The sequence below is a fragment of the Danaus plexippus genome, chromosome 11 (genome assembly GCF_018135715.1).
Source record: "Danaus plexippus chromosome 11, MEX_DaPlex, whole genome shotgun sequence".
NCBI lineage: Eukaryota > Metazoa > Arthropoda > Insecta > Lepidoptera > Nymphalidae > Danaus > Danaus plexippus.
This window is the reverse complement of record NC_083544.1, coordinates 1,225,410-1,249,513: the sequence shown is the minus strand read 5'-3', so window position 1 is coordinate 1,249,513 and position 24,104 is coordinate 1,225,410. Positions and strand designations below refer to the sequence as shown.

Here is a 24,104-nt window from a genome sequence, read left to right as displayed (position 1 = left end):
TAATACATTGCTCTATATATATATATACCTTCTATATAATTTTTTGAATTAAATTATAAAATTTATCACGTTTCGCGTTTTTAATGTTAGGAAGAATTTAAAAAGTTTGAAATATTATTTATCGATAACAACATTGAACTTTTATGTGTTCCTAAAGTTTGGGAAAGATTATTATTTTTTAATCAAGAAGAAGCTGCTGCTTTTGGGAGCTATCTAAAGGGACAAAATAAAAAAAAAACTCTTGATATACTTATATAAATATATTTCAGGCAGAGATGTATAAAAGGCCGGTCAAAAGTTTGATACCACCCTCATCAAAGAATAAAAATGAAATAAAACTCAAAAAACAAAATACGAAGCAAGAGGTTTAATTAATAATTAACATACTTATATATACTTCCTAGACATACCTTGAGAAAAAAAAAAACATTAAAAATGCCGTTAATATTTAAACCGTTTTTCATCAAAAAACCCTCCCTTGCATTTTATTACTATTTTCACTAGTCTTGGCATACGACCAATCAATTTGTCGATTGTCTCTTGTGAAATATTGTTCCAGCTTTCTTGTAAAGTCTTCTTGCGAGGAGGGGCAACAACTGCGAAGGTACATTTCTATCAAGCTCTTCCTACAAAAGCTCAATCGGGTTGAAATCCGGGCTCTGAGGGTGCCACACCATGTTTTTTAATACCCCTTCTGTTTCTTTATCTTCTAAATAACCCCTGCATAATTTTGAACTATGTTTAGGATCATTATCTTATTGGAAAAAAAAACTATTTCCAATTAATCTTACACCAGACGGAACGGCATTTTGTTGTAGTATTCGTTTATACTGCTCCTTTTTCATAATTCCTTTGACTCGTACCAAATTTCCGGTTCCATAGCCCGAGAAGCATCCCCAGACCATAATGGAACCACCACCATGTTTGACGGTTGGCACCACACTGGCATCATCTTTTTTTCTTTTTTCGGCGTTACGTCGAACGAAAATTCGTCGTTTCGATCCAAATTTTTCAAATTTGGATTCATCTGTCCAAAGAACTTTTTTAAAGTATTCTTCAGTTCTGTCTCGATGGGTAAGGGCCCACTAATCCTTTTCTTTTTGTTTTGTGACCTAAGAAGTGGTTTTCGAACGGCAACGCAACCAAATAACAGCTCTCTCAATCGTCTTTTTACTGCAGTCATTGACACAGGTTTAGACCGGGATTTGTTCACTTTTGCGTGGATTTGTGATGCTGTTAGGCGCTATTCCGCTTGCTGGTAACGACGATAAATTTATCCTCGCTAGAAGTGTTAGCTCTCAGCCTTCCCGATCGCAAACGATCTCCATAACTGCCAGTCTCCTTGTATCGGGCTATTGTGTTATGAACACAAGTCTTCGACAACTTAAGTTGAGAGGCAATCGCACGTTCAGATTTGCCTTCGTTGTGTAAAACAACTATGGCACAACAAGTTTCACTAATTTCGCGCACTCTACCCATATTAATGTCTTTACTTTAACAGAGACGAGCTCAGACTAACCAAGATTTAACTTTATAAAAACTCAGGTAAAAAATATGTTTTAGCATGCTAAAATAATCCTGAATTTCTTTTAACTTGAAACAAAACCAAAGTTATTAGTAATGAGCAGCTCATAAATATATTACAACTCTACCACCTGGTCCCTGCGCGGCACTCACTAATGTTTTGTAACAATAGACCTTTATAGCATCATAACTTATAATTATACAAAAATAATGACAATAATGAGTAGTTTAATAACAATAGAGTATGCAGGCATTCAAATTAGCTATTTATCATATGCACTTATGAAATATTTTGTTGGTGAAGAAGATTTTTACACGTGGTCTCAAACTTTTGGCCGGCACTGCATATACATCAACTTGGTACTTCCAGTCCCGTCTTTCTATTTGCCAATAGGTTGTGCTGTTTAGGCGTCTGCTATATTATCGTACCTGTGAGTAGTAACATGCCGTACACATATGTAGGTTTTCAATTCCCATCAATTTATATTTTTATTTTATTCGGTTAATTTATTATATTTTCAAAGTACTTTTTACTAAAATAAAAATATGCATAATTTAGCTGTGCAAAATGAACTAAAAAATTTTAAATATATTTTGAATCTACATAAAAAAAATAGTTTTTGTTATTTCTTGATATTATATATAATAAATATACATTTTTGTTTCTTACTAAGATTTTGTAACTTACGATAGTTACTGCTGTTCTTGTTATTTTGTCTTGTTGAAAGAGTTAATTAATAACTAAATAACGTCTTGTTTAATAAATAATAATAATCAATTATATTAAATGGGACGCAAGTCAAGGGAATATATAATAATAAAACCTCATACAATTTTGCATTTTATTTTAATTAATGCTGACGACTATAAACTTAATTTAATGTACCTATATCACACGATGTTAACCTCCACGATGTGTTGTGAGCGAGTAATTATCGGCCATCTCCGAAGACGTCTCACACGAACAAATAATCTCTGTCACGTTAAAAAATAACAACACTAGCTCAATTATTCACAACTAACTACGACTATTAAAAATTTAACGCTCAATAGCTTTACATACAAATATATTATTGCTGTCGCGATTTAATATCTAGATCACCTTAACTATCTAATTTATATTTCAATTTATCTCAAAATGAGTATTCGTTTTTTCCCTCTTATCTAATGTATAATCTATGAACTAATTTTTTTTATATTAATATTGCTTGATGAAGGAAAACATTGCTTTCCTTGGAAATTGTAACAAATATTACTATACAAGCGGCCATCAGATGGCGCGTTTTAACACATGTGAGTATGCGACTTAAGGTAGGGCTGTATTACACTCTTTACATCGTTCAGAAATCAAAAATACGTTTAAAAACTAATAATTCTTAACTGTGAAATAATTATCAATAATTGTAATAAATTAATTAATAAATATATCAACATTGAATTTAATGTCAGAGTGTAATACAGATTTTAGTGCAGTTTTGATGAACTATGATTACATAGATTGAATTTAATTTTAAAAATAACTATATATTGTGAAAAATTCATATACATTAATAAGAAGCAAATAATGTAAGATAATTCATTGATACAATAAATAAATAAATACTATGAAGTCTAACAGTTTATGTTACAACCAATACATGGAATAGTCGTTTCTAGAATATTGTGTTACAATTTGTAAAAATGTATTTTTATGCTGGTAAAACAAAAGTTTCGATAACAAATCCATAATTATTCCGAAACAATAAATGCCAAACCGTTTACTGTACCTGATGCACGTATTTAAACACAAGTTTTCTATAGAAAAATAATCGCTAAATTATTCTAGCTACGCAACAACTTTATAATAACTTTGTACATATTTCCTAAGCTTCGTGTTCATTCTATTAAATACGGTCACTATGAAAACTTTGTCATTAACATAGATATGATTATAAGCTGAAAATATTCTTATATTAACATTCTGAATATACAGTCTTCGATGCTGTGATTAAAGCTAAATTTATATAACTTACGAGTGTGAGGGGTCATTGACAAAAATGAACATACGATAAGCACGATCTGGAGCCCGAACAACAACTATTGTATGGAGTGTGAAAGTCAACTAGATAACGAATCTATTAAACGGATGCTGTAATACGGGAATAAAATTAATGTGAAATATTGACAAACAAACGTAATCCCGAAACAGCTGTTGTCATCGCAACAGCCATTTTGAAAAGCAAGATGGCCTCCCTCCCGGGTTATAACACATATTCACAACCATTTGCACCATCTCATAACGTCGTTCAAAATAACTTACAAACATTTGCAATATACATTACGATACACGTTTACATTTCATTATAAAACATCGAGTGAATATCATGTGTACATAGCTTGTAGTAAAAAGTTAAAAGGACCGACGTCCCACGCCCAAAGATACACACCTACAATACGAATATCTTTGAGCGTAACACGTGCCAGTCGATAAAATGTGCAGTAAATAGTCGTATGATAGAAACGAGCATGATTTATAGCGAAAATATTTATCTATAACACTATGTTTCGTAATTACTTTAATGACTGCAAAACGTCTCTTTAAACGTTTCGTAGAACAACATAATATTAAGTGCGTGCTACGAGAGGACATGTCTAGATTAAAAAAAAATAATACTCGAGCGGTTCTGTAACAGGAATACGAACTTGGGGTATTATACGAGTGTCGATATCATGACTAAGTCTAAATAAAACGTTAAGCTCAAGAGCGATACAATAAATAATAGGAAATAAATTCGAGTGTCATTACGCGCGGCGTGTGTTGCGGTGTCCTGCGGGATGCGGCGTCGGGAATCACCTCCGCGCCGCGTGCTGTGCGGCCAGCATCAGGAGGGCGACGAAGAGTGACGGAGGTCTCGACGGCGGCTGGTGGTTGGGCTCGTCTTGACATTTACCTGGAAGTAATATTAATATTCATTTCACTGAGCGTGACATAAAACATAACGTCATATTAAAACCAAATGAACAACCGTTATGGACTAGTTTTTGCATGTGACCTCGTCCGCGTGGACTTCGAAATTGTTTCAGAGGGAAATTAGTAATGTATCCTTTAAATATATACTGCATCTCATCGGTAGCGCCGCTTGGGACCCGCGACTTAATATTTTTGTATAGCTACGTTTTGACACAGATCATACAATAATTTTGATACGAAAGAATTTACATAAACCTGTCTCTTAATATTGTAGTACACTTCCTAGGCTTTTATTAAACGAAGACCTTTAAAAATACAATAATTAATAGCAGTTTTAATACATATAGATCTCACCGGTGAACACAGCGTCAAAGACGACGGCTGTTCTCTCCCCGCGCTCGCAGTTATCCTGGGAGCGGGTGAGCGAGAGACTGCCGCGGTTGTCCCGGGACACGAAGCAGTACCGGCGGGCGGCGGTGCTGTCCCGGGTCACGGGGGTCGTCACCACGAACGACGAACCACCCTCATACCAGCCGCCGTGGCACGTGTACGCTGGACACAGAGAGAAGGAGATCAAGGGAGGCAGATAGAGAGGAGAGAGAGATATATAATACATCTAATCAAGAGACCAGATGAATGACGTCCAATTGATCTGGCATGGTCAGAGAGGTCAGGACAAAAGGTCATACCGTAATATTTTGACGAATTGCTGCTATTTCTTCTAAGTTTTCGTTAATTATTTATTTTATAAGCAAAATATGTATTATGTTTAGTTAGGGTGAGTATAAACAGATCACCGATGAATTGTCTCCGTCAAATTCAGGACAAACTATAGCTTAACACGGAAATATAAGAGAAAGGAGGAGGTGGAGAAAATCTCGATAAACATGACAGTTGACACTTATGAATAAAACTCATACGGCAGAGAAGCCCACTGTCTCAAACGTTGCCCGAATTGAATTTAACATGAACCTTTGCTTCATTTTATTAAGAATAAGTATCGGATTGAATAGCGGCTTAAACAGACACTTGGGTCGCAAGGCCCAGGCACTGTTGAAGCCGCTCTTCCTACAATGATGGACCCGTACGGTGAATCCATTGAATGCTGAGAGGTTTCCTTTCTTACTGAGCGCACGTTTCCTAATATCGAGTGCACCGACCTGTGACGAGGTCTCTGTTGTCGCAGCTGGAGTAGAACTCCATGTTGTTGGTGGAGGTGCAGCCGATCTCCAGTCTGTTGTAGCCGCCCGCGCAGTTCGCGGCCTCTGTGTGTCTCCGGCTCCTCAGCGTGGGCGTGTCGGACATGTTCCTTATATTAAAGCTGAACGTCCTAGTGTTATTTCTCTTCCTCCCCTCCACCGCCGCGCTCCTCGCGCCGTCACTCCTCTTGTGACGTCTGTTCGATATCACGTATTTCCCTGAGTCTGGACACTCTTTAGATTCAGGATTGCTAGCTGGAATTAAAGATGCTGGCTTAATATACGTCGGTTTCGTGTGTGACGGAGAATTAGCCTGTTAGGAATTCTCTATGTGATGATACGTTTGTAAATGACGACGTGTAGATTATGAAATGTGGACAAAAGATGAAAATACTCTTTGCAATAGATATACTTCTGCAAGTGTTTGTATGACATATGTGTGTGGCCATATCACCAACACTATACCGAGACGGCTTATGACGGTCTGTGGATGTTTGTTGATCGTTCAGACAAAAACTGCTAAAAGATAAAGTAGCTCCCACAGGGGACAAGTTTATAATTAATTCCGAAATTACATTAACAGTAACAGTTGTGTCGATTAGCTGTGTATAAGCTGGGACTATACATGTATGTTAACTGACCAACGAGCGTGACGTATGGCGCTGTGACGGCGTTGAAGTGATGCGTGGAGCAGGCGTCGTCGGGCCGCGCGGCCGGAGACCCTCGCTGCAGCTCCGCTATGAAGGTGTCGCGGCGATACAGCACCACGCACACGAAACGAGACACGCTGCGGCACAAACGTTACTATATATATAATGTATTATTGAAACCTCCATTCCGTCCCTATCACTATTATCCACGCGTTCAAGAAGTTGTGATTTTAAGAAATCCAAACTTTTTTACAAAGCGGGAGCGTACCGCCCTCTACAACGGCTAGCTCACTACTGAGTTCAGGAGCAGCAAACGCTTGCTTTTATAGCTCCGTCCCCAGTGTCACCACAACGAGAGATGACTCATATTGTTAACGAAGCGACCAGGCGGCGCCATCTATAATTGTTTCTTAGCGCTCACACGTAACGAAATAACATTTATCGCAACTTTTATCCGTCTGTTTGTTCCAACTAATCTTTGAAACCGTTGGATGTAATTGATGGAACACTAACTGGGAGATAGCATAATTAATATGGAGATACTTAGGCTATTTTAATTTTAATATATTAATAGTCAGTATAACTCATAGTTTACAAGCTAATGCCTTCAGTTTTGTATAAAGAATATATGGACACACGGTACACTCATTATTTTTATATATAATCAACAAACGTATACCACACTAACTCACCAGTGGTGTTGCCAGTGCGCGACCAGAGCGACCGAGTTGCCGCTGGGGGAGCTGGCCTTGATGCTGACGCAGTACACCTTGATCTCGGAGCCGGTCTGGTTGGTGATGCGGAGGGTCGCGTTACGCTGGTAGAAGGTGTAGTTACTGCTGAAGTCCAGCGTGTGCCACGTGTGAGAGAAGGTCATCCACGAAGGGAACTGACAGTTGAAGCGAACTGAAACTGATATAATAAACTATTATGTATGGATATTGAATTTTGTATCGTAAAGATTCATTGGGAACTTTAATGTTATTCTTTTTTTACCTATAATAATATACGTTTGGAAGCTTCTTTCCAACGGTCTCAACTATATTAATTACCTCGTTTCAAAGCCATGGTCCGTGAGCCCTCAGTGGCACTGAACAGTCCGTTGCACGTGGCGTCTCCGGATTGCGCCACTCTATACTCCACTCCGCCAGGAGCTGGCTCCTTCATATTACTACCTGATGCTGGAAGAAAATAGCCAGTATAAGGATCCGAATCGAGTGTATAGGATCTAAATTTGTATTACCTGAAGTAGGTATTGTAAATATTAAATTTTTCCATTTATATTGGAGATCTTATGACCTAGATTTAGTTCGAACAAGATTTTCAAAAGAAACAAACGAGATATCAAAGATAGAGAGACATCCATTATTAAATACTGTTTCCTATAGATGGAGCGGCTTACAAGAACATTTAAAACTGAATAATATTTAAAGTTAGATTGAATCTTTTTAAATAAGCTGTATAACAAGCTGCAAATAAATAATAATAAAAAAAAAACATCAACGAATAGTTAATTGTAGAAACAAAAAGTGAAACACTAATCTTACCAATACCATTTGTCTTCTCGTACACGAAGCAGCGGTATCTGTCCTCGTTGCTGGTGGCGTGGTTGTGATGCAGCTTGCCCACCAGGAACCTCAAACTACCTTCCTTCCACGTCGCCAAGCATTCTAATTCCTCCACTGGAACAGGTTTTCCAACAAGCGTATTAAATTAATTGTCGTATTGACTTCGATGAAAGGAATTTTCAAACATATTTTTTTACATCAGAACATCTTGTGGCTTATTATAATATGAAAAAACTAAATAAGTTTGCTGTAATTTTTACCGGTATTTGAACAGATCAAGTAATATATAAAACCCGCACACAGATAAGTCAGCGACAAATATTATTATATCGAGAACAGATAATAAAAGAAATAATCTTGGGATATTAAAATAGCGCAACACCAATGAACGGTCCAGAAGCTATTTCGGGTTCGCTGAACAATAGTCTGGAACACGGGGACGATTCTATGATACGTGTTGGAGACGACGAATGTTGGATGAATACATAGTCTTTTCATAAAAAAACAACAAACACAACAGCTATCAGAAGTGATTAAAAAATAAAAAAAATGACTCAATCCTCAGTTATTACTGATGACTCATTAAAATCGCAATGCTCAGTTACTCGCTCGTACATTACCTGTACTTTCTGATCCGTAAACGTCAGGGCACGCCTGGTAGTTGAGCAGCAGTCTCGAATCCTCGGTGCAGCTCTCGATGGATGAGGCCGGAATCTTGCAATCCCCGTGCCCCCTGAAATATTTCATACATTGGTAAACATGATAACTAGCTCTGATGCGATCCATGAACATATATGTATTTAGTCTTTAATAATTTTAGAAGAATATTATATAATAACCCAATCCTACTATTCGATCTATTCGACCGAAGTCACCTCCTTAGAGCCACAACTTACCAACATTCCCAAAGGTGGTCGGTCGATCGACATTAGTGATGATGGTGTACATACCGGCCCGGGCTCGGTTCGGTTACACATAACAGGCAATCCTTATACAATAAAACTACAATTATCATGACTGTATAGTACTCATCACTGCTTTAAAGATTCCACAACAAAAAAATTGTGTACATGATTTTATTCCCATAGCACAGATGTTTCTATATACAAAGTAAGATTTGATAGCGTATTAATTTAACTACATGCGATGGAATTTGGTTGACATTAATGAATATGAGACCAAACTGTTATACACGTGAGTACTACACCCACTCGTACACGGTCTTGTCGCTTTGCGTGTATCCGACATGTGCATCGTTCAGAAGCATTCGATCAGCGCGACACATGTCGCTCGGTAATGAGTTTTTAATTCGCCCGATGTTAATCGCCGCGCGCTGATCGCCCACAATACGATAATTGATCGCCTGATGTGACTTAACGGAATCATCGCGTCAGATAAACACTTGCACCGATTCGGCCAGACGGACTTGCTGGTACACTTAGTGCTGTCAGTCAATTTGAATTAAAACGAATTATTCCGTATAATTAATCACTTATTTGAACATTAAACAGAAAATCACAAGTTTTGTTTAAAATAAAATAAAACAAAACAATGATTTTCTCGTAAAACCGTGATTTTAATGAGTTTCATTGTTAGATAAAAAATGTCTCGTTTAGGACAGAGGTTTTTAAGTTGTTATTTTAATACTGTTAATACTACAAAGTCTGATACATAACCGTAGTTACACAAAGTCTTAGTCCAGAGCGAAGTTACCGTTTTATATACCTGTTATAAGTGAATGAGAAGGGTCCTTTGAGAGGGCAGTCGACGGGCTCGGCGCTCTCCCGGAACATAGAGTATAGCAACGCATCGCCGGTGATAGAAGAACAGAGGTGGGGTAAGGCATCGCGACGGTGACAGAAAGCTGGAAAAATATACACCATTGTACATCCAACGAGACGAGATAATAAACATAAACTGATGACGTCGATGAAGTAAACATATTTTCCTTCAATACTTTGCCTTCTTGGCTATTATTTGATAATACTGCATATTAGATATTATTCATACAACTATATTTCTAACAGATAATACATCTATAGCCTTATACAGAATGATAGCTATTTTTTAATAGCGAGTATATATAGCCTGTGCTCACAGCTTCGTGCGATTTAATTGAACGATGTTTCAGATCTGTATTGTTCTTTCGTATAGATGCTAAATAAATTGAAACCGATTTTTCTGTCATTAAATCATATCTAAAATTGTTATTTAATTTTTATTTACACTGGTTATTTAATATTTATAAATATTGATAGATTTAATGTTTTGGAGAATTTCATCACAATGTAGTATTTTATATTTTATTATAACGAAATCTCCATTAAACATACTACATTATATTTAAAGAAGACTCTGGTACAACAAAATAATTCAAATCAAATAAACACAATATGTCTATTACTATTACGTAAACGATAATAAAAATAGTCATTTAAATTTCGCTGATAATTAAATTTTATTCATCAACATATTTACTGTGAATAACTCAAACATAACGTTTATATCCACACATATAGAAGTATACTTTATTTTAGATAAAAATAAACATGGAAATATAAACAAGCGTAGGACATAGGAATATTAGTGGGCGGCTGGGTTATACGTGATTACATTTGATAAAGGATTACGCGTTCAGCAATACGATACTTCGTACATCAAGTACGTTGAACGAGATAAACACTTAAACAACTCACTTTCTTTATATTGTAGAACATTAATATGTTTTTCGTGCATCACGACACAGCGGTAACAACCTTTCCTGAAATAAAACAATACAATTTTAATTCATAAAACGTATATATCAATAAAATGGCGGCTAAACAAATGCGTGGCGAGCGAACTAGCTGGTAATAATCAAACGCATTGCACATTACAGACAAATAATTAGCGCAACACGTTTTTAATTATCACAAAATGAAATATATAATATCATTTTGATATAAACGATGTTTTATTTCATCGTAAATGATGTATTTTATTCGTACAAAGGTGCCGGGGTCTGAAACTTCGTGTAATGTCAAATGACAAAAGTGATAAATGTTTTCGTTTGAGATTTTATCGAAAGACACTCGGAGGAACGCTCAGCAGCTCCGCGACGACGTCTCGGAACGCATAATTCTTAGATTAAAATTATTGCCCTCGTCTATCCGGGCACACGAAATATTTGGAAGCTGAAATAAGATGACAGAATCGACTTTGTGTTACTCGATGTCTTTGTAAAACTGCGATTCATTTGCATAAGCAGTTGTACATTGAAGCTATGTACAGTATGTTTTTCTATAATTTATAAACAATGCAGAAATTTTAATAAATAAATCTGATCGTACGATTATTCAAAATTAACTTCTTGTAAGAAAAATATGATGTTTTAATGGTTATTCTAAATACATTTATATACTTTTTGATCTAACGTTAAAATGTCAGAGGACAATTCAACTTTGTCTTTGACAATAAGTGAATGTAAGGGATGTATACTGACTCGTCGACAATAAGGAACTTGTCACCCTCGGATGAGAGGCACCTCCCCTTGTTAGAGAGAACAGCTCCGTCTATCATGATGGGCTGGATCACCCCGGACTGGAACCAGCGACCCTGCCAGCGAACCGGGAACGAACAACCTAAGAAAACAACATATCTTTAGACAAAATATACTATGCTATAAACATGAACACGTTTCAATTGAAATTTCGCCCGTGTTAACCCACGCATTTGTATATTAATATTTTTTTAATTTTATATTAAAGAAATAAAAATAACAGCAATTATAACACGCTTTTCATTTTAGGGATTCTTATTTAAACTGAATTAAAGTTTGATTATGTGAAATATTATACCTTACTCCTTATCACATAACACTTCTATATCACGACTGTCATTAAAACAGTGGTAATCGTTACCACGTTCTTGTATTAAAACTCTTTGTTCGGTCTCAACTCTGGTTTACTTTCAATACAAATCAATAATCATTCAAAGCAATGGTTTCCAGCGTGTGTTCTAACATATTATTATATCTTACGTAATAGGAGGCTTTCGAGCGATTAAGACATAAAAAATGTATGTACAGTTATACGAGCGCTTGTCGTGTCCACTGATTACTGTACTATATATTCATTAACATATAATATAAGATGAATTTGTTCAATAAAATTACTTAAAAAAGTCTCTTAAATTAACATTTTTCTACTTGAATGTACACAAATTAGTTATGCATATTAATTAATACAGTTTTTGTTATATATAAGATACTATAAATCGAGCTTAATATCAGTACTTTTTGCTAATTTCAAATAAATACGTGATTACGTGTAGTAGTATAGTGTAGTGGTAAATTGGTTAGTTTTTAAATAGCACGCTTAGTGTTAGTTCTGAAGGAAGAGAGCTCTGTAAGTCTTGTACATTCATAGAGTACTAAGACTCACGGATCGCCACTCCAAGTAGTCTTTAGGTGTTTCCACTTGTCGGTCTTAACTTCCCTCCACTAATTATGTTGACTTTTTCTTCACATTAATATACCTCACAAATTTCTCCCGTTCTAAAGCATGTGAAGCAACGCACAGCAGATATTTTCATTTCATTTATAAGTAAAATAAGTTATTTGTTTTTTTCATCTTATTAGTATATATTGAAAGAATTCGAACAAAAAAATTACAATCATCCAAAGGAGAGCACTTGTAGATAAGTGTAAAAATATTATTACAAAATAAATTACAGCTTTTATTTCAATAATGGTACAAATTATATGAATTGTATGACATTATGTAGTTAGGGGCTCATTGTGAAGCCATTGAGGAATGATATTGTCGGTGGACGCACAATGGGAGACCAATTGACACGGACAAATCATGAAAACTGGACATAACTAGAATATAAAGGATGATGATACATTAACAGAACACAGCATTGTGTGAAGATAAGACTTTTAAGAAGTAAGGCATAGCACGCGTGTATACCTACTTATATAAAACTGTGTTTATTGCATTTAGCTGACACTCAAAACACAGCTTAAAGTCTCAGCATATAGACGAGTCTTAGATACACATACATACAATATATGTTATAAGGGAATGTGCTTTAGTTTGAACACACACAGAGCAAACCGTTATAAAGTGCAAAGTTAGGCTTTAGGCTTCAGCCGAACATGTTTAAGGTTGGTCACTAAGCCGATGTTATTAAGGAACTTGTAGGTAGCAAAGTGGCTTTAAATTTAATAAACCCGCCACGCCTCGGACTAAAAACATTCAGTTGAAATTCACACAAGATTTGAGATAACGTTATAATGGAAAATACGAACGCGAACCTATTACACGACTCAATTATCATGTCCCGGGGTTTCGGTTGGACTCGGCGAGAACGACTGCTGTTTAATTTTGCTGGTTTATATAATAAGTTAATTTAGTTAGGCTTATGGCGTTTGATTTATGATTAACGTAGCATGACATGTTTGAATAGAGCGTGCGAAATTTGTATAACAATGTTTATTATAATTACTGACTAACTTCTTATTTGCCAGCTATTGGACAGGAATATGTGAAGCTGAACTGTGTTGGACAGATTCAGTACATCGCGCGTTCGAGGATGTACATCGCGTATGTTTCGAATAAAGGGAATTGTTAGAATGCTACGAAGAAAATAATAGTGCTTTTAAAGCTTTATATAGCTTCCGGGAGTGATGGAACGGTTTGCAGCTAGAGCTCTGTGCTAGCTACATCGATCTCTCGCAGCATGAGACGCAGTCCGGTCGAGCCAACTGTTAAATCCATACAGCATACGGTGCATATGATTTAAGATTAAATAAATGGAGTTTTTATTATTAAATATTCAATAATTTGTTAGATTTATCGCAAATAAATATTTATAGAATCCATTGTTAGCAACGCCGAAGCGAGGCCCGCGATAATATTTTATCTACTTAACTTGGAGCTCTGCCAGCGAAGTTTAATTTTCTTAACTAGAAATGTGTAAGCTGTAAAACAAACAAATTATAATTTTTGCTCGCTAAACAACTGACATTTCTTTAATTCATTTATATGCTGAGAATTGATAAGATTTCTGAACGTGACTGTAAATTTTATTGATATCTCTATTTGAGCTCACTTTCGATATAATTGCAAAATTCGGACCCCCTACAAGCTTATCAACGCCTTGAACAGAAACGCTGTTTTCAACTGAAAAATATATTCGTTTAAATTGCTATTCAATTCGTACAAAACGATTAACGAATACAAATGTGCATTTTTATCAGCACAATCAACAGCGGTGTAGTGTCCTCTCCAAATATAACTTGGACTGGCAACGGAATAAAACTACAAATAAATAATTAACGTAGACTTTTTGAAAAGGAGCCAGGCGACAAAACCATAGGTCAGATGGAATTATGTGCAGCGTCCGCAGTCAGACGTAAAAATGGCTGTAAGGTAACATGAGGAACATACATATATACTGTGACATTTATTGTAAATTAATAATCGTTTATTAATAAAAGTTCGCATATAAAATATGTGACTATAAACCCGTGGTTGGGCGTCTCATAGATAAATGAGGACAAACAAACAGCTAGTCGAACAGAACCAATAAAAATCCTCACTTTATCCCATCGCTTCGGAACCGCGGAGGACCATTTTAAATACAAATAAGTCAATAAGAAACTTTTTCATTATACAAAATAACTTGTGTGCCACCGTTTTTGAATTGTATCGTAAAAACTTGTGTTTCGGGTATATAAAAGTATTTTTTATGCAAATTACTTTTATCATTGTAACAGACTGGTAAGGACTAATAAGTACGGACGCTTCCTTTAGCGGTCCTCTCATGAATTTCGGTATCAATAAATAGATATGGAATAAAAAAAAACATATATATTGTATGTTAATGAAGTTATTATAAATGTTTTCATTATATTTAAATAACCTACTTGTGTGATTTATTTAAACGGAATAATAAAATGATGTTTTCATTGAAGTTGATAGTATAAAATTTTATTCAATGGAAATAAATTCATTATACTCATACATAAAACCTCAGTGTACTTAACTATTCTTTTTATTTCGGTTAGTTTAACATAAAACCATTAATATTGATGACAATATTGATAGTGTCAACATTTTTAGTAACACGCGAATAACAGTCACTTTACTTATAATAAGAATTTTTTTATCAGTTAATATGTTTGGCAGTATCGCTGTTTGTATAATACAAGCGGTAAAGGTATCTCGCCTCAAGAGCCTCTGTTACACGAAGTCCGATGAGTTAAGCTACGGATCCACTTAAATAAACTGTTTGGTATTCACCAAGTTTAACTTACAAAGAGATTGGAGACCATATTACTGTATGACTTCGGGATTCAAACGAATTTAACTTGCTATTGTTACAATACAATTCTGACAAAGCCGTATAGAATTTAGTTGAGAGAGCCGCTGCAGTATCCGTAGGTATATGCTATATAGTCACATTTCAATCGCTTGGCCTCTATATATTAATTATAAACACGAAGCCTAAACTTATATTTTGATAATTTTTCTTCGAAATTCTTTTAAAATAAACATCAACATCTTGCTCGAGTTTTTTGAGTTCTTTTATATAAAGATCACCGAAAATAGATTTTATTATTTCCAAAACGAATATCTCTGAAAGTTCCTTACCTTTTCTTTTCGTTTTTTAAATATAATGTGAGTAATGAAAACGTTAATGTTACAATAACATAAGATTCAGAGGCGCTCAATCTCAGGGGTATTGCGATATATTCCACTGGTTCGGAAACAGAACGGAAATTAATGACGGCCGCTGGTTGGGAACACCTGACTACTTTTCTCAATACAACCTTTTTCGGTAACACATTCAAATGTCATTACTATAGATTTTTTGTGACCTTAAACAAGAGGTAGAGGTGGAAAAATTTTACATGATTTATTTTTTTATAACTCAATTAGATTAAATTTAAATTTTTATGTGAACGATATCATTTTGATGTTTTGCAATTCAAGCTAGCTGCATATAAATATTGAATATTTTTCGATATCAGTGATTTCAGATATGAATCTTCAATCTACTTGATGCGAGGTTCTTTTAAACATTCCAGCACCGCGCTCTCCGTACTCCACGTACCTGTACGAGGCTCCGTATCAACTATTTGAATGGTAATCTCTTAAATCGTCTGTAATATGGAAAATACTAGAACTTTTGCTCTTATTTTCTAGCTGTCTCAGATGATGTCGGCTCTATTTTTCCCTCGACTCAAAATACTTCATGAATTCGAATGAAACGCTCTCTAAAGTGTTTCGTAAATAACAGTCATACATCAATATATAAATAGTTTTTTTTATGAGTTTTATACTTTAATTGATTATTTATTTGAACTTATATGTGGTTTCATTGAAAATTCGACAGCGAAATCATCAGCTTCATGTTATTAGAACTGTCTTAGTTATGTATATCGAGAAACCTTTATTATACCTACAACTATAATTAAATCATCGACGTAATTAATAATACTTAAAGATTAATTCAATTATCAATTAATAGAACGCTGTAAATTTTGGCCATTGCTTATGAAGAGGTCGAAACAGTTAATCAAGATAAGCCCGTAATAAATTAACAATGAAGATTTCTATAACAAAAACCATAGACATTTTTTTTATAACGTAATTATTTAAATATATAACATTGAAACCAAAAACCTCCAGGCGCTGGAATTAAAATATTCAATACGTGTATCATCCAGCGATAAATCAAGGCGTCCGACAACATAATGGTCCCGTATCATATAGACGGTATTAGTTATATGGTGAAATAAAGCTTTTAATAAAAAAAATAATACACCACCTACATGGACGGATAAATTTCGAGAAACCTATACTTAAAGCTTAATGGCCCAGTAAATAACTAGCATCTTGGATTACATTAGGGCTGGCACGGACTCGTATGTATAAAAATATATATTATTTGAATCTATACTATATTTGTCAACGATTTTATCGGTGTGAGGAACACCTCAAATATTTTGACAGTAATAAAGTAATCCTAAAGCAACAATAATATTTTTGTTTCACCAACCCTAGTCGTCGCAGAATATTAATATTTAGGAGTCATGTGTGAGGGCATGGCCTTGAATCGTTAAACGCAGTTGCTTTTTGACGTTCAGATAAACTATCTCCAAAAATATTGGACACAGATTAGAAGATTCATCACTTCAATTTTATTTCCATATAGGATATAGAGTCCAGAAGCTGAGAACATAAATCAAATTCCTAACAATCGTAAGAAATATGCCTGAATTTATAATTTTTGAATAAAAAAAAAGGAATAACAAAAGCCAAAAGTACTTTCATCGTATTATAATAAATACGTCAAATGACGGTAATGGCAGTTCTAACACGAAAAGCGTTTTAAACCTAAACTAGCTGCGGTCAACGTTTGCGGAAAGGGATCGTATTGGCCGGGAATTGTATATCACCAATGGAAACGGTCTGAATTACTTAAAATATACTTTTTTATTACGTTTCCAATATAAAATAGATTTCAAGTTTATAGGCGTCAATCACACATGCAAGGCAATTCTAAATAGCGTAATACCATTCGGTTAAATCGTATAATCTAACCAATGCAAGCTATAAATACATTGTTAACAAGCATAATGACCGTTCAGAGAAAGACTGACCGCTTTGAACAATTACCACGAAATTAATAGCCCAGCGAATAATGCTGAAATTGACAATCGGAAAGCAAAACGAACATTGGTCGCTAGCAACAACGTTTTTATCATAAAGATGTTGTGTAGCATTAGATTTCAGGATACATGTAGCTAATAACAAGGATTAATGTTATAAGAAATAAAAAAGGATAGAAAAACGGCGAAAAGAGTTACTCGTAATCTTAGAGAAGAGAGCATTGGTAGTTAAAAAGACCTACAAGATAAAAATCTTAAAAATAACATGCCCAGTGACTTGGTCCGTTGCAAGTTTTAATTGATAATTTTTGTGCGACTAATAGATGAGCTGAGTTCATCGAAATGTCTCAGAACTCAATCGTAGCGGAAACCCCCGTATATGTATTGATTTTCTTGCATAAATCTATATATTTTTGTTATTTTTACTTGCCATTTTATTCCCAAGTTGTTTCTCTGTTTACATCTATGTTTTCATATTGAGTATTTCATGGTACAGTATATTTAAAACGTAAATTTTGTTCGTAATACTATTTATAAACAACAATTATATTAGCATCCAATGAAGTTTCTTGTAAGCTATATTTAAAGTTTCTTACAATTTTGAGCTTTAATTTCATTTGTGTAAGGTCCATAGCTGTCTGTGTAGTATTAATCCGAACTAATCGTTTCGTTTAATAGTACAAAGCCAACGAAATGTTTATTAGGCCTCCTCCTCATTGACGTCTTTAAAATTAACTCTTTACTGCTCGCTAAATAAAAGACTTGACATTTCAAACGCTGTACTTTGATCTAGAATTGGAAACAATAGCATATCGAGAGATTTTTTTGTTAGTTTTTGTTTTAACAGCGGTGTCGTGGCCCAACACTAATGTGTTGTCAAAGTCGTTCTGCGGGTTACTGTAACAATTTAACTACAGTAATGCAACTAATACCGAACATATGCAACATTAACGGATACTAACTGTAATCCTTGGTAATGGGGATTTTGTAGTCGCCTTGTGTATTAGGCATAGAGTCCACTTTCAGCCGCCCGAAGTGCCACTAAGATTTAAGACAGCCATTAAGGATATTTCTAAAAGATTGTAAAAAATACTAATCCCAGTAAATACGTGATCATTTAAAGTTAACGAGCGGCGATACTGAGGTTTAAATGTAACGAAATTATTTTTGTATTTCCTTTAATAGAAACGAGAATGTTGTGACGTCAAAATAAAGGACGAGCAAACGCTTGAGTCGCATATACATCGTCTGTTGCAATTTCGTCAGTTACTATTATTAAAAAAACGCAAACAACGGTCGAACTCAGCACGTCACCGTTCTGAAGTCAGATAAGATTTTATACGAACAAATAAACTATGAAAAAATATTTAAATTTATAGAAAACTAAAGTATTATAAAATGTTTTTTTTTTTCAAATGTTTTATTGTAGACAAATATGATTATAGAATTTTAAAAATTTAAAATTAACTAGCCTTACATGTAAAGACTTAAATTTGCACGGAATGTCGTATATGAATCCCTAATGTAGATATTTGATTACGGATATAATGACTTAACGAAAAGCCAGTTGTTTTATTTATATAATATAAAAACGTAATTTTATCGATTCTATACAAATTCTATTTAGTTCTACGTCACTAATAAATATGTTAGTTCAACTGGAGCACTCAACTCAACTCTGAAACTTTTCCTCGAGCTTTGTGTTTTATATTTAATATACTAGTTTATTTTTAAATTTGGAACAACTTTTAAGCATACTTAAGCCAATCCTCGTCTATTTTCCGGAGGACTATTTTCGTTCTATATGGATTTATATACTTATATACATTAAACAATGCTTCATCAATGTTTCTAAGTAAATACAAACGATATGTCTACTAAATAGTTTGATTATTTCTGTTCAATTTTTATATGCATAAGGAAATTGAAAGTATATAGTTAATAAATTAAATAAATACAAGTTGTATCTTAATGAATATACAAAAAAATGTTTGTCTGTTTGTTATTAATACCATTTATGTTATTATTAATACCATTTATGTTATTATTAATACAATTTATGTTATTATTACCATTATTAATACCATTAAGAATTGAATTTATATTTTTTAGGATCGCGATATTTTCAGAAAAGTATGCTTTAGATAAGTACACATCATTGAATATTTGTTTGAGCAATTTATTTTAAAGTAATTATTACATCAGATGATATTTCCATTTATCGCATGTCGCATTACAGCCGGCCGTCGGGTGGGGTTACCGTAAACAGCGTTTAACATTTTATTTATTATCTAATCCCTATCCAAAAACGAAAATTAAATTTGGATTTCTCATTACCTTGACCATCGTGTTTCATTAAGTTTACCTTAAAATCGAATTTAATACTCATAATTTTCCCAAATCGTTTGGTGGTACTTTTAAAATGATCCAAAAAAGTTAAAACCGCTCCGTGGTTTTATGAAACCATATTGCACTTTTGTCTTTTATTAGAATGCTATCAACAGACCGTTAAAAAAACTAGTAAAAATTTACTAGCATTTCGTAGCTTCATTAATTGTGATCATAACATCGTACGCTTTATGTGCAGCGTGTGTAAACTGTTTTATTAATTTTAATAGAAATCCATTAGGTACAAACAAAGATCATTACGAACCGGAACATTTACGCTTACTATTGGTCTTTTATTCAAACCAAAGCACCCCAAGCCTCTCTCGACGTTTGACGTCGCGTGAACCACTCTTAATTTAGAAACCCTCAATTTACATATAATTTTCACATCACAATTCGGTTCGATTTAAACAGAACTTTGAAGTCTTTATAATCAGCCATTAGCTAAATTAAAGCTCTGGATGATGACTTAAAGACGTTTGTATTGCGTGTGTCATGTTTATGCCTTTGAGGTCCTATATATATATAAATAAATATATATCATAGGTAGCTGATAGCGGTTTAGTCTGTCTTATGATGTATTCAGTTTTTGTACGTTTAAGTAGAGACATATTAATGATTATAATAGAATATCGTTTTTAATAATTTTGTGATAAATGATGATAATAAGATAATGCAATATATTTTTTGAAATGCACCAAGTTTTTAAGAATTAAATTGTAGAAAATTCAATTTAAATTAATCCATGAATATTGTTTGACCAACTCGAAACTAGAGTACTCTTTCATTTCTTTTATAAATATACGCGAAGGACAATTTATCTGTCACATATATTTATAAATAAATATGTTGTATATAACCAGCGGGGAGGCGAAGTGTTGCAGCTCTAGTAATATCTTAAGTGGTTACAGCTGAATCAAACTATTCAGATATAATGTTATTTACGGTTAGTCGCCCCAACACATTTATTACGAACCAACCGAACCAATACAACCACTGAATCAAAGAGAAAAACTGCTCTTCTCTGTATAAATATTTTATTTTGGATAGTGAGATGTAGGGTGGATGAAAACAGCACCATTGATTTACTCACAGCCCATGCAAATAAGTTTTATTTTACGTATATTCAAGGATATCTCGAATAATATTAATTTAAAATTATTTGTAAGAGATGATAAATTTTTAAGCTTATATTAATATTAACTTACAATGAACTATCAATATATTTTCATACATTGAAAGTTATTCAATTTAAAATATCTGTTTCAAAGTTACGTGTTCACGTACGGTCACCCTACGTTGAAGAGACTTACTTCTACTTACTAATGCGTAGTCAAATGGATTCTCCAGACTATCTCATGCAATAAACAACTTTATGTGAACCGTGTAGAGTGTAAATCGCAATAACATTAAGTATATGGACGTGCCCACTAGCTCCTCATGCATATGGAAATTTTGACTTAGAACATGGTTTTATGTCCTGCCATTTTGATCATATTTGTGGCTTTGCCATACTAATATCTTAATAATATAAATTATTGTTAAATAAAACTTTTAACTATTAAAAATTAACTTAACTTAAATTAAATAACACGATTTCAGTGATTTTTATAATAAACTTTATTTTATCTTAAATTTTTCGTACACCTATTGCATGTCGCATTATAGCTGACCATTGGGGAGGGATAAAATTGAAGGCGCTTAATAACGACAGGAACCAAGACAAATATGGCGGCGCCAATGGCTCGAATACGCTGACCGTATAGCATATATATATTCACTTAGTATTCCTGATCCTGCTTTACGATATTTGTGAATGGATCAATTATTTAAATAAATTGAGAATAAAAAGAAATTGTTATTATGTCTGTATATTTGCCACAGAATTGATTGATTGATTCAATTAAGTTAATAACGAGATTATAATTTTGAAATAAAATAATAGAAAATACATTATCGTAGCTGTAAAAAAAGTTTCGTTTATGTCGTTGTTTTATAAAAATACAGAACATTTTTCTGTTTACTACTATCGTTTTGATAGTTTGAATGATTGGCATAACTTTTTGTAAGCGTAGTCGAGATGTCTTTTGTCTTTGAATAAAAATTATTCAGTTTGAGATCAAAATGAGTAAAATCTTAATTATGTTTAGGACAATGTGATACTAGATCTGGGAGAAACTGAGTTAGTGAGTAAATATGGTAGAAAATTGAAAATCCCAAAATATTATACAATTTTAAAACATTTATATCATTTATTTTTATCGTCTTTTTTTTATTTCAGTAAGATTATCGTCATAAGCTTTAAGTTATATGAAATTGAAAAATAACACATTTATTTACAGTTGGTAAAAGTATCATAACAAAACGAATATACATCAGCTATTTGTATTAAATTAAATTAAATTGTGTGCATCCGTTCTCTGATAAATAGATTGGGTCCGTACGATAATTAGTGGCGCGTGTGTGAATTTAATAACTGTTGGGTTCATCTTAATGATAACGTAACGACAGCTACACGACCAAACGACACGACTACACGACGACAAAAACTTCTACGTCTGAGACAGAACCTCTCATGCAATGTACTAATTCACCATTTATATAATTTGTATGTGTTAAATAATTTCAATTATTTATTTATAAAAACAAAATACAGTGATGTCGTATCGTTCGGTGTGATCGTGCTAACCATATTTGCTTAGTATTGCCGCTCGTCAATCACGATGCGAGTCTGACTGTGCTTTTCACTTCAAGCTCTGGGTACACTGAAAGCTGAATATCCTTCTTGTATATTTTGCATACTACCCACATATTCGTCAATCCACATCGATTTTATTGATGAAACAAACAAAGTTTGTCTACAATTTTGTTGGTTACTTTCAAATTAGAAAATTTTTTCTGTGTTTAGATTTTTCGACATTAAGAACTATCCCTTCATCATAAGTTACATCAATATTGATCATTATTTTTATATTTATTAATAAATAACGATTCCTTTTAGAATTGTGCGTATCATAAAATAGCATATATTTTCCAATCAATCTATCGATAGGCTTTCATTTTAATTTAAATTATCAGCATCACATTTATAGCTTCACTTTCAGAGTACAACAAGCTTATTTCATGGCGTACTGAAATTAAGACTAACGATTTGCTAGCCGGTATGAGAAGGGATTTAATTTTAATTTAAAAACAGATTTGTAACTTTAAGAGAGAAATATTTTGCATGTGTTATTTAGTTACGTGATATGAAAATGATTTAATATGAATTATGAAGACTATTTAACGAGAAATGATATTTTAATTACAAAGTTCTTGTATGCAACATTAATAATAACTAAATATAATATTTGTATGAACTGTTGTATGTACGTTGAAATGGATCCTTCACCCTCAACGACACCCTTTCCTAGTTATAAATATGACACCCACAAAAATGTAAAATGACAGGCAAAAGCGGCTGTCGACTCACAATCGAATTTTACTTAAACAAACATCATCAAGTTTAAGACTTAAAGCGATAAACATACAGTCAAATAACTATACTAAACTATTATAATATTGATATCATTAGAGTATTAACATTGTTTGTTTATATATGTTTTTTTTTCTGGCAATTCAATACCAATGATGGAATTTTTGTGTTTTATATTAAAATTCTGAATGAAGTAAAGATGAAGAGAGTGTATATTGCTTTCTGAAATAATACTAACAGGTCTTGGTCAGCCATTGTGATTAATAAAAAGGAAAAAATCACATTCGCCCAATACATATTACTTGGCCTAGTTTTTGGACGAGACACTTCCGTCGTCATATTATTTTTTTTCTTAATAATAAATCGCCGTATCTTATGCTTTGGATAGCTAGCAGTACTTTTTGATATGACGCCTTTTATCAGGTATTGTTTGGCTTTTACGATTGATGGAGCGGTGTTTATGAAAAGCGGGAATCTAAGGACTTTTGTTTATAGTCTTTACTCACGAATTCCTAGATTTACGGCGTCTCTTACATGACAATTAAACTACTGCAAAGTAGTTAAAATACAAAATAAAAAGATATTAACATTACATTAATGTAGTAAATATTCAAGATAAATTTTAATATACAGATATATATCGGGTGTATTGTCGTCTCTCAGAATATCTTTAAAGAAAATGTTGT

General features: G+C 33.6%; 1 protein-coding gene across 4 annotated transcripts in view; it reads right to left on the bottom strand.

Annotated features, from left to right (window-relative positions):
- Positions 1-2,352: 2,352 nt before the first annotated feature.
- The window catches only part of LOC116765493 (uncharacterized), a 46,278-nt gene continuing 24,526 nt past the window's right edge, over positions 2,353-24,104 (bottom strand). For 3 of the 4 annotated variants that reach the window (XM_032654947.2, XM_061521973.1, XM_032654946.2), the window contains exons 3-13: positions 11,373-11,511; positions 10,588-10,652; positions 9,617-9,755; positions 8,512-8,624; positions 7,871-8,005; positions 7,376-7,504; positions 7,016-7,235; positions 6,315-6,460; positions 5,635-5,928; positions 4,829-5,026; positions 2,353-4,454 (exon numbers count right to left, since the gene is read on the bottom strand). In XM_032654947.2, the coding sequence (XP_032510838.2) occupies positions 4,354-4,454; positions 4,829-5,026; positions 5,635-5,928; positions 6,315-6,460; positions 7,016-7,235; positions 7,376-7,504; positions 7,871-8,005; positions 8,512-8,624; positions 9,617-9,755; positions 10,588-10,652; positions 11,373-11,511 (1,679 nt within the window). In that variant the 3' untranslated portion in view covers positions 2,353-4,353. The remainder of the gene's footprint in view (positions 4,455-4,828; positions 5,027-5,634; positions 5,929-6,314; positions 6,461-7,015; positions 7,236-7,375; positions 7,505-7,870; positions 8,006-8,511; positions 8,625-9,616; positions 9,756-10,587; positions 10,653-11,372; positions 11,512-24,104) is intronic. The other variant, XM_032654948.2, reaches the window with a different exon arrangement.